We start from the raw sequence: 12,659 nt of genomic DNA, 5'->3' as shown, positions 1-12,659 counted from the left end.
TCTTACGAGGTCTAGGCAGCGAGCTATTCGAAGTAGCAAGGGGGCTAAATCTTAATTAGTTAAGGTTTTAAGACCACGGCTCGCAGGCTAGACTTTAAGCGACTATTGACGCATTTTAAAGAAAAGGCAATAGCATCTAGAGCCAAGAGGCAAGGCGCATTAATGCGGAGGATAACTTTATAGCGCCGAATCCATGGCTTCGCCGGCTTAGTTCTGCTCTTTACTTAAAGGAATTTAGCGGGAAAAAGGACTTTCTAAGGGACTTAATCTCTATGGAATACAAAGTCAATCCAAACGACCCGGACGAGTTAGACGACGCTTAGCTTTGGTTTATATATATCGCTTTTAATCAAATAGTTAACTACGCTAAAGCTATTATTACTCCTGAAAATATCTCTTAGAATGCTCTATTTAAGGTTAACCGCAAGGAACTTATTAAGGAGAGGAGCAAGCTATTTTATTTCCGGTTTAAGCCTAAGACTCAGAGACAATACACGCTCGTAGTCAAATAACTACTTGCTTATATCGTTTACTATATGTCTTTCGATAATAAGGCAGATCGGCCACTATTTAAGCTAAGCAGGAGATAGTAGAATACATATAATATGATAATAGAGCACGTAGACGACTTAACCGATGCTTAGAAGGACCATAGCGGTGACTTAGAGGCTCCTAAAGTATCTAAGCTTCTTAATTTGCTTAAAAATAACGTTTTAGAGCTTTATATATCCATTCTTAATTATTTCACTAAGGACATAGAGTATAATAGCGTTCTTATTAGCTTCTTAACGGTTCTAAGCGTCTATGCGGATAGTACTTAGGAGGGCTATGTGAATTTCACCCTAAAGCTTTCCGTAATCATAGTAATATCCTATCTCTATATTATTAAGTACGTAGTTAATTAGCGAGCTAAGGCCATTAAGTAAAAGATATAGCAGGGCTAAGGCCAAGAAGAGGCAGAGAAGAATAATCTAAGTAACTTTGCGCTTATATCCGAGATGACTCGCCGGTTTATAATCAAAGGAGGAAAGAGTTAGGAAATAACGCTAACATAGTTTATTATCTGACTCCGAAACTTTAGCATAGCTACACATAATAATATAGCATCCTAAGGCTCGGTAAGCTAAAATAAGAAATATATCGTCTTTAAGGGCATCTAGCTTAGTATTCTTAACATATAGGCCATAATAAGAATAGCTATCTACTAGCTAAAAGACATACTATATAAGGACTTGCTATTTTATAAAGAGTTTTTAGATTAGTCTCTGACTAAGCTTAGCTTACCTGAGATCCCGTGGGGCGAGCTCTTAGATAACGCTACTAACGAAACGATTAGCTATTTATTTATCGATAAACTATTCTAGCATAATAGAGGCATAAGCAAAGGCTAGGTCATTTAAAAGATATTATAAGATAATAGCTTAAGGGCTACGTGGGTTAAATCAGTAAGTGACGGCGATAGTGGCATAGAGTTAAATACAAAGGCGGCATATTAATATAGTCTCCGGGTAGAGAAAGCTTTAGAGTTACTACTATTTCTAGCGCAGCTAAGTAGCGGGTTTCCCCTAAGGGCATATAAGCTTCTTACGATTCGACACCGCAACACAGCTAACAGAGAAATCCAAAATATTTTAATTAACTAAGGGCTCATTATGATTATCACGGGTATATATAAAGGCTTCTTGACGTCTAGAAGGCTTAAGATTATTTATCGGTTCTTACCGCGGGAGGTTAGCACTCCGCTGGTATACTTCTTATGGCTTATTTTGCTATTCTAGGAGGATATCCAGGCCAATATATAAGACCGGTCTAGCTTTAACGCTAGTTTATAGGCTACTAAGGGTACACCAGAGAGCAGTAGCCCGCAAGACAACAAATAACCCGGCGGCACTACAGAGGCTAGTCAAGAATAAGCTAGCCAGGCTAGGGAGGGCGGGCAAGGCGCTTAGAAGCTAGGACCCGGGGAGCACTGGACGTCACCGCGCTTAGCACGCATCATCTGAAGGCTCGGTGTTACAGCGTGTGGGCAGAAGCTCAATATCAGCAGCTAGAGGCATATATTAACTGCGATCGGACGACGATACTTCCAGAATGCATCCATAGCCCACACGAGACTACTACGGGAAGCAGACTCCGACGACAGCGACAGCGATAGCGATAATAATGGGGATAGTCCGTATAATCTGTAAGCTAGTCACGGGTCCAAGATCGCAGGCTTAATCTACGGAAGACTCATAACCAAGGGAGCTTTTAAGACTAATAAGCATTGAGTCAACTTTCGATATATTAGTGAAGAGTAGTATCGGCTACTAGGATTTCTGTCTGCGATGGGAGGGTTTAGCGAGGTTCTTAAGCCGGGCCATAAGCGAAAGAATATATCTATATACCATGAAGCACTTTAAGAGTTATAGTTAAAGAGATAGAAGCTACGCCGCCGAATTAATATTAACCGTAAACTCACTTATCTCTATGGAGAGTAGGCTATATTCCGGGGCGTATAGCGGGAGGCAATTAAGGCGATTATAATAAACAAGAGCCTAATAGTAGTAGTAATAGGAATAGGTAATAGGAAGAGTTTGGGTTTTATGCTACTAGTAGCGAGCTGCCTAGGCGGCGTAACTATGGTCATAGTTCTATTAGTATCGCTATAAGGCGACTTAATAGAATATTACCGGAAAATAAAGATACTATATGCCGAGTGGCATAGCGATTAGTCCCTAGGGGCGGCATCGCTTATTTTCATCACGCCTAAGTCAGCAATAACTAAGCGGTTCTATGACTACATAGAAGGGCTTTAAGTAATAGCATAACTCGATAGGTTTATATTTAATAAGGCTTATACTATCTTAGAGGGCACGCGGGACTTCTGACCGAGGCTAAGAGAGCTTAGGCGGCTAGCACTAGTGGGGGTATAGATGGTATATCTAACGGCAATATTGCCACTAAGCAAGGAAAAGGAGTTTTTCGAGCTAATTAATACGCGACCAGAGGATATAACTATGATTAGAACTAGCACAACGCGCTCAAACGTGGCATATAGCGTATAGACGATAATAGCAATAACCCCTAAAGAGGCTAGCGAGGCAGTTATAACAAGGGTGCGAGAGATTCTAGATTAAAAACTCAAGGAGTATCTATAGCCGGCGAAGATAATTATATACTATAATATAGTCATAGTAACTAATACTCTTGCGACTAAGCTAAACTATGATGCTTACCACCGAGATATTAATACTTAAGATAGCAAGGCAGAGAGGCTATAAGCTTGGATAAGTAGGGTAGAGCGAGAGCGATATAGCGGAGGGCGGGTGATTATAGCTACTAATGCGCTCGGGTTAGGGATTAACGTCCTAGATATTCAAGTAGTAATATATATAGAGATGCCATTCGAGATAGCAGATTACGCGCAGCAGAGTGGACGAGCTAGGAGAGACGGCAAGCAGAGTAAGGCGATAGTAATGCGGGTGGCAATCGAGGGGCAGGCAAGGAGACCAATAGGGTTTAGGGGTTACGGGTCTGCGGAAGACTTCGTCAGCGGGAGGGTATGCAGACGTGTGGTATTAGACTCGGAGATAGATGGGCGTGTTAATCGGGACGGCTGCGATGAAGGGGAGGAGTGGTGCGATATATGCCGGGCCGCTAGCGAGGAGGCTAAACTGGAAGATTTAGAGGTAAGCGAAGAGGATAAGGAGGTGGATATGAGGGAGTAAGAAATTAACGTGCGGCTGATTCGAAGCTAGGTGACGAATAGGGCTATGAGCGAAGCAAGAGAGGTTAAGCTATTTAAGGAGAGGCTCTAGGAGCGGTTATTTAGTGGCTATATGTTTTGCTATCAGCTAGATTTAGCTAATAATAACGCGGACTATACCATAATGGACTGCGAGATAGCACGGACTAGTAGGGGGTTAGAGAGGAAGATTTTTAATATAGGGCTTTAGATATAAAGTTATTTAAGGAGGGAAAGAAGAATAGAGGGTTTTAGGGGCTATTATAAATATTTTCTTCCGTAGGAAGTATATACTAGGTGGGAGGAAGATAAGGTATAGGGTGGCTGGCAAAGAACTCCAGTAGGGGAATGCTGGTACCGGGGTATTATGGCATTAATGATCGCGTATGTATATATGCTATCGCCGGGGGAGGCAGAGGAGTTGTTTTCTAGGCTTAGGTTTAAAAGGGAGGGGGGCAATTTAGATGAGGGGAGAATTAAGCAGTAGGAGGTATGGAGATAGATAGGGAGGCAGATTGATTAGGGTGGGTTATAAGCATGGAATATATGCAGGGTATTCTTATATATAGCAGAGACTATAGAGTAGGGTTAGATAAGTAAAAGAAGGGAGTTATATAATTAAAGCTAGAGAAATAAAATAAGGAATATAGGGTTAAAAAAAAAAAAAAAAATATAAAAGAGTAATATAAAGGAAAAGATATATAATAGGGGTAAATTAAGTTTTTTTTTTTTTTTTTTTAAAAAAAAAAAAAAAGAAATAAGATATAGAGCTATTTTACTAATAGCTATAATTAGTTAGGAATAGGATAGAGGTATATAAGTAATTAACCCCTACCGGCTAGGAGCTTTAGAGGGTTAGGGTAATTTAAATAATAATAGAAATATAAAAGTCATAAAGAGTAAGTATCTAGGAGCTTAAGGATAAAGCGAGGAGATATAGGGTAGCTAATTATATAGTATATAGTAAGAGGGTAGGTATTATTATTATATAGGAAAGTAATTTTAAAATAATTAAAGAATAAAATAAAAATAGAATTATTATTATAATAAAGAATTAAATAATAAGGATAATATATAAATTTAATAAAAAGAGTAAAAAGTAAATAAGAGCTATATAAGAGGTAATAATTATAATTAAGAAATGAAAGATAAGTAAGGGAGTAAGATAAAATAAATAAGAAAGTATAAAATTTAAAAGTAAAAGAGTATAGTAAAGGGATATATAAGGATATAAGGAAAGAAGAGAGAGATATATAGCATAAGAGAAATATAAAGAGGGAGTAATAAAATATAAAGGAGAAAAAGTAAAATATAAAAAAAAAAAAATATAGAATTATAAAGGGAAAATAAATAAAGAGTAGGAGGTACTAAGATAAAGAGATAATAGAAGAAAAGTAAAAGTATATAAGAAAAAAAAAAAAGGCATTAATATAGAATAAAATATAATTTAAAATATAAAAAAGAAGAGAAAAAAAAATTAAAATATTTAGGGTTAGGGTTAGAAACAACCGCTAGCGCTATTGAATTAGAAACAACCGCTAGCGCTATTAAATTAGAAACAACCGCTAGCGCTATTGAATTAGAAACAACCGCTAGCGCTATTGAATTAGAAACAACCGCTAGCGCTATTGAATTAGAAACAACCGCTAGCGCTATTGCAGTCAAAGATCACCCCGAACCGGTCCCGGTTAGGGTTAAAAGTTATGCGTCTTTGGGCTATCCATACCACGAGCCCCTAATATTTTAGAAGCCTACCAGTAAACTTGCCATTTTTGGACGCCCTCCCCACCTAAACCTGGGTTTAGGTGTCCGTGCGCACCCTCCCCTCCTCAAACCTCTAAGCCTCCATCTCTCCTCCACCTTTCTCATTCGTTCTCCCTGACTACCATCTATGCTCCTTTGGCCACTTCTTGACGACATCTAATTCTTGACTAGCAGCCCAGAAGTCTCCCGTCTCCCGTCTCCCGTCTCCCGTCTTCCTTTCTTTTAATTAGTCACCTTCCCCACCCCCTGTACCTTAACACTCCCATTCAATATAATAACCCGAACCCTCATCTCTTCCCACCTGTTGCTTCTTACCCTTTTACAATTCCACATCCCACATCAAATAAAATAAATCACAAACAATAAATCCCAATAATAATAATCATCAATCAATCATCACAAACAATGATCAAAATTGGTCGCCCTCTACCTCCCAAATCCAACCCCGATCCCCGGCCCTCCAAACGGCTGAAAACTACCCCTACCCACCCTTCCCGTGAACCCCGTCTATCCACCTCTCCTCCCTACTTCCCGTCCCCGACGATACCCCATCATCACCACCTAAGCCCGCCAAGTCACCAAAGCCTCCTCCACCTTCCTTCACCGAGGTCGATTCCCTGAGGAAACAGGCGGAGCCCTACCGCCTCGCCGTCGCTGAGCTGCCCATCCATCTCCTCCATTCCGCCTGGTCTCGTGGCAACAACAGGCCCCTCGACCGCAATCACGTCGCCCATCTTTGTCGCTCTTTCCAGAATGGCGGCCTCGCACGTCGAGCCGAGCAGCACTACGTCCAGGTCTCCTGCAGTGCTGCCGCCGTTCAAAAAATGATCGACGCCATCCCAGACGCTGATCAGAGCACTGCCCAAGACCGACGTCAGCATGTGCTATCCTTCAAAAACTGGGCCGACTTCAACGGCGACGAGAAACCTGAGCTCATGGCCGGCCAGCATCGCATCGAGGCTCTGAAAGACTACGTGAAACAGACGGATTCTGATTCGAGCGATTTGTGGTGGATTTGCGAATTTTACGACAAAGGTGTGACCCCTCTTCAATCACCCCCAATCCGCAGATCTTCTCTACCTGATATACTACTTATACATACATAACAAACAATACTCATCCTTATACACAGACACTCTACCAGTCGAACTTGACATCAAGCTTCGTGTCAACCGTCGCGATCTCACCCTGCCCGATACACATGGTCAGATCTGGTTACAGCTCGCCTCCGCCTTTGACCGGGACCCCACTCTATTTTCTGCCGAGAAAAATGTCAACAAGAAGGGTATCGAGAAAAGGATGTTGGATATCCTGTGCCTGACAAGTGAAGCTCGCTTTCCCATCAGCCGTCTCGTCACGCTGTGGAGAAGCGAGCGGTGGAGACCTCGCATTACCCGCTGGTGTCGAACCTCTCTGGGGAGAACCACATTCAACATTTCAAAATGGTATCAGATCGCAGGGTACAGATTGGACGATGTGAGTAACTCACCCTTGACATCCGTGATGGACCTACCATTTATTCATTCACCTCTCCCACCCCAGACAGTCTCGGATCAAGCCTTGCCTAGAATAATATGTGGCTAACTTGGGTGTACCATCGTCCTGCACGAGCAGTATTGGTTCGATACGTTCTATCAGATACTCGAAACTTTAAGGGCACTTCCTGCCTCCGCCTCTGAGTCCATTCAGATTTCAGACTGGACCATGCTCGCCTGCAGTCTCAAAAACGACACCTATGATGCTGCAGATGTATACCAAGTCTTTTATCCCAAGGAGGACAGTAGCAGCGGCGATAGCAACTCCACTCCATCGGTTCCTTCCACTGGCAAACCGAGCACAAAGGCAACACGGCGAACCGGATTTCTGACCTCGCTTGACAAGGAAGCCTATGACAGTCTTTGCCGCCATCTTCAACAGAACCTTACTCTTCGTTTTCCGGATGTGCAGCCTTTATTGCGGATCAAAAGGAGGAAGGCGAGGTCATGGCACAGGTCATGGACCATGTAGTGCGCTGGGTCAACACCCAACCCGCTGATATCATCGGTCTTCACGAGAACAACAAGCCTTTACGACGAGAAGACCTGGTGCCTGCGATCAAAAGTCTCAAGGCGACTGCTTATGGAGACGATTGGTGGACTCGGCTCAGAGAAGACGACGATGTCGATGGCGCCGACGATGTCGCGTCCTGGCTCGACCTGCGTTCACGGACCCTGGAAAGGCAGGTCCTCGACTACGTCCGCAGCCATATGACCGAGTTCAGGGATCCCTCGACGAAACACTATCTCGACTTGATGCCAGAAGAACATTATGAGCAATATGCAGAACGCTTCAGCACCGGCGATCTCTGGATGGGCTTATTTCACATCGTCCAACACGCTGTTGGTCCTGCATTTCGTCCGGTGTGGGAGGATTCGATCCCTGAACGCATCGGCGCGGATGACGCGATTCACCAGCCGCAGACTGAGATGCGCCACAGACCACCGGCTTCGGCCATCACACGAGCTATCTGTAGTCAGCTGGGAAATATTCCCGAGGTGAAGGAGAATCCTGCATTGAGAGGCGTGTACGCCTCGAGCGAACTTGGTGCCTATATCGATCATGCTGTCCTCGCATGGGCTTCCGATCGATGCCGCAAAGCAGTGGAAAGCAACGAGTCTGACGAAGGAAATCCTTGGTCAGGCGAAGCACTCCAAGCGATCCAGGCGGCATACCAGGGGTACGAGAGGATCCTGGCAGGAATGACGTCCGCCACTGCAATTTCCGAACACGATGATCAGCAGCAACAGCAGCGGCACTTGCCAGACGAGCGTATCAGCCACGTCCCGAATGAAGTGCTCCGTCAACAACAGGGTGCCGTATCATCGAGCCCCCCATCTTCGCAAAGGTTTGTTCCGATCAACACGGCAGACAGGGCACAGCGTGACAGCGGGCGCACAATGGCCATGGAAGAAGACCTATTACTCCGAATGCAGCAGCGGCAGCAGCGGCGGCAACAGCGCCAGCCATCAAGACATCCTCAACAGCAGCCACCTTCGTTGCCGCCGTTCGCTGGATTGCCTCCAGCCCAGGAGACGGCACTGAGAAGCCCCCGCCACCAAGACGGAACACATGCAAGGAATGCCGCGGATCACGGTTATCAGCCACCTCCTCAGAAGTCTTACATTGCAGCTGAAGTCGGCCGTCCGTTGCAGAAACTACCAAAGGGAGATGTTGGGAACGGCTGGATCCACCAATCACCAGCAACCAGGACAACGTTACCGAACGGGCGGCCAAGCCCTAGCCAATCCCAGATGACTAGGGCGAGACGACAACGCCAGCGTCACCAGGAACAAGCCCTTAGCTCGCAGCCACAAAAGAGATCATCCTGGATGGATGGGCCTGTAGCGACGTCCGGAAGTAAGCGTTGATCCTTCCGCAGGGCAGGCGGGGCGGCAGCTGGGAACGACGAGCGAGCCATACCCTATACCAAAAGATATACGATTCAATCCGGCGAACCATCGGCAGTCGCACAGCAATAAATAAACAATAAGCAGCAGTAATTAAAATAATAGTAATGATAATAAAAGCCATAATTTTTGACCAAATGTATTGTTTTTAACCCGTGAGAAGTTATTGATACAGCTAGGCTAGGCCAAAATCGTTCCTATCGCGACCACTTGTACGCTCCTGCTGGAACTGATGGCTAGTCAGACACTGGTAAAGGTTGAAAACACAGGGAAAAAGATGCGGATAGGCCGGAAAGAACTGGACTGGGGTAGAGTACCCTTGTTGTTTTAAACTGTGATAAGCTTGCAGAGTTTCATAGTGCCTGTGACGAGCAAGCCACCTCATTTCCCGCGGGTTTCGCCCTAACCCTTTGCATAAGGGCATCACGAGGGATTTGATGTCATTCCGTGTGATAATTCGAAGAAGATGCATGAGATAGCGCTGTATATTTCAGGTTTTGACATCAGCCACACGCGCGCTCGGACACCTAACCCTGGGTATGCCGGCCCGGGTTGTTTATGGATGTGTTCGGGGTAAAGCTGGCGGTAGGTACGGTAGCTGCTCTCCTTTCGAACCTTACTGAAGACGCGGTCCCTTTGGTAAAGAGCTTCAGTTGCGACCACGACAGCACGAGGCAGAGCGACGCGTCTCGCGTCTAGCCGTACCAGTTTGCACAGTAGCCGAATCCTATAAATCAGCGAGCAGTTTCGCAGGTGACGATGATGGAATATTCCTGACAGAAACAAGTAGTGTGTATTCCTCAGTATTGTCATTCCCCCGTACCCTTCATGTTAATTCATATCCTTTTCGTCACCAGTCAGCATCCTCTGAGCATCAGGGTCACCTCTCGTTGGTCAACATAACCGTTGTGACGGACGCTGAGAAGCCTACCATGTCGTGCTTAGGGCTTCCAGAAGAAATCGAATTCGATGTTCGCTCTGATGGTCCTGACATTGATGACGGCGAGGACCAAGAAGAGGCGCGAGAGCTTATATCGCCGTTCTCGGCCGATGAACATTATCTCGAGGAGCCCGCGAGCATCCAAGGGAGTGCAGTCAGCACAGAAGACGCTACAGACCAGTTTCAAAGAGGCTGGAGGGTAGACCGTCGCGCCGGTGATTCCTGGATGTATGGTATGGCACAGCATTGTTCGAAGAGCGTGTAGGAGCAGTGACTTATTTCAGTCCTTTCCCTTCCCTTCCTACGCTCTTCCCCACCTAGAACCTGAGCCAGAACGCGCTGCTAGTTTTTTCAAATTGTCTGGGGTGTCCTGACTGACATGTCGTGTTAGCTGACGAGCTCATCGACGAGACGAACGACGAAGCCTTCGACGGGACACGTGCTCTTGACCTCCTCCAGCGCCGAGTTGTATTGGACTATGGGAGCAAGAAGACAGGGTCAAAGGCGGCGAGCGAGGACGACGATTATTACCCCGTATTTCGGCTCGATTTCGTTAGCATCGTCGGTCTACCGCGTCGGCCGATCTGCCGGTCTAGCCACTTCTTTGACAATATCACAATATCCTTTCGCCACTGGAGTGCCCCATATGTCGCAAAGCATGTGCAGGGCGTCGATTTCGACCTGAGCGGCCGTACCTTCCGCATTGCCACCGGCGCCACTCGAAGCTTGGTTCATCGTCATGCATCCAAGCCAGAGAGCTGCTGGGACCAACCACCCCCGCCGACGACACGATACAACACATACGAGGACTGCCCTCGTACAGGGCCGTGCTCTGTTACTCGCATCGTACATCAAGGACATCTTCCTTCAAGGTGAGCTCCTTGGTGAAGGTGTTGAGCCGAGGTGGGCCCTCGGAGGCAAGGAGACGCAGATGATTGCCTTTGACAAGTGGGTCATATTCCAGACACTATTCATGGATGGCTGGACGGAGTTCCTCGAAAGGTTCTCCGTAGAAGACGACCCTTTCTGGACCGATCATCAGCCCGCCTTCCACGCGTACGACTATGGCGCCAACATCAACATAGAAGTCAACGAAGGCATAGCGAACCTCGAAGAAGAGACAGTCATCAGGCCAGCCTATCTCGACGGTCTGGACGACGAGTCCAACGAGACCGACGACGGTGATGATGATGGAGAAAACAATAGTTTGCCGGCGACACAGCAAGGATGGGAGCGAATTAGAGGAGGAACGAGAGGATGAGCTCGACGAGCTATACGATGATCAACCAACCGTCGAAGTGGAAGACAACGATAGCCTGTTCGTGTCGGAGAGGGCGGACGATGATGTTGCTTCTCAAATACCACCTAGCCTCAGTCCAGGGCGAATCGATACGGATTATCGAGGTATTGTTGACGGCGAAGCCGACGCGAACAGGCACAATGGTGACGACGACAACAATGGTGATGGTGATGAAGAGCGGGAGCGGAGGTTCCTTGAATGGATGAACGAATCCGAGAACACTGATGTGGGCCAACATAACGGGACTCAGCTACAAGATGATCAGGAGCATCAATACGATGGGCAAGACAACTCCCAGCAGCAGCCGTTGAGCCCAGATACTGACGGTAGTGGCGACGTCCGTCCAAGGCAAGCGCCAGACGTCTCGCCACCCAGTCTACCTCCATCATCAGCATCTGTACCAGCAACGGAGGACCAGAGAGAACATGATGCGTTGTATAGTCCTGGCCTGATGCGGTTGCGTGAGGCCCTTGAGGCGAAGTATAACCTCGACAACATCAGCCACGTCTCCTATGCCCTGGCTGTTGACGTTCATTGCACTGCAGCAAACAAGCATCCCGATGCAGAAGGAAGACCAGGTCCTCCTGTATGTTTACTTGCCGACCGTAACCGGGTGGCTGGGGAGTTTACGGGAGCAACTATACCTTCTACCCACTCGGCTTCCACCCAGCGTACGGCAATTTCACATCGGATCGTCCACCTGCCTTCCTGGATAGTGACCTGTTTACTGTCATGAAGGAGAACATGAGCCACCAGAACCAGGGTGCCGACGTGCTTTCGTTCGGCTTCTTCCAGGGCTATTCCAACCTGAAACGGTCTATCCGTCATGGGCCTCACGACCTGCTAGCCAGCCACGGTCTCGCCACAGCTGCTCTCACCATCCCCTCGACGGAGGCTCAGCGCACGGCGCGGCTCAAGGACAAGCAACAGCGGCTACTGGCCCAGGTGCGGGGGCGACTCACACCTGACAACCCTGGCGCATCGACACCTTTTGCGCGGGAGACAAAGGGTTGAGGCAGCCATGCAGGCGAATGAGTTTGCGTTCCGATTCGAGCAGGTTATTTCCATCGATGCTCCACGACTCGTGCGCCGTCGTCGAAACTTCAGTAGCGTACTACAGCCCATCTTCCAGCTCATGCGACTCTTCCTCAAAGAGAAACAGCTTTATGCAGGTATCCTCCGGCGTTTCTCTCCTGATATCTTCCCAGGAGTCATGGTGGCTTTCGCCAAGGTTATGGAGGCAGCCATAGCAGAAATGGACCGCCGCTTCCGCGAGGCTGGGTCGAAAGGACTGGGCATGGCTCTCTCCGAGGGTGTCGCTGCGCTCGATCGACTGGGCAACTTTTTGCTTCACCGGGGACCCGAGGGTGCTCCCTACCAAAGTTATGAGGCTTCTCGGTACGATTGATAGTCTAAGAACATGCGGATGGCCATTCATATCGCCGCGAATGCTGGACATCCGAGAAGGGCGAGGACTCGTCA

General features: G+C 47.0%; 1 protein-coding gene across 1 annotated transcript; it reads left to right on the top strand.

Moving 5' to 3' along the window:
* Positions 1–6,315: 6,315 nt before the first annotated feature.
* On the top strand, positions 6,316–8,771 carry LRP88_14323 (uncharacterized protein; the record flags this gene model as incomplete). The annotated part of the gene is made up of 5 exons (XM_083250669.1): positions 6,316–6,526; positions 6,624–6,792; positions 7,147–7,385; positions 7,439–8,675; positions 8,732–8,771. The coding sequence occupies 5 exons, from the start codon at positions 6,316–6,318 to the stop codon at positions 8,769–8,771; spliced, it is 1,896 nt and encodes a 631-aa protein (XP_083093524.1).
* Positions 8,772–12,659: the final 3,888 nt, after the last annotated feature.

This window comes from Fusarium phalaenopsidis (assembly GCF_050370095.1).
Source record: "Fusarium phalaenopsidis strain FUZ10S chromosome Unknown contig_32338, whole genome shotgun sequence".
Lineage (NCBI taxonomy): Eukaryota > Fungi > Ascomycota > Sordariomycetes > Hypocreales > Nectriaceae > Fusarium > Fusarium phalaenopsidis.
This window is presented reverse-complemented; position numbering and strand designations above follow the sequence as displayed.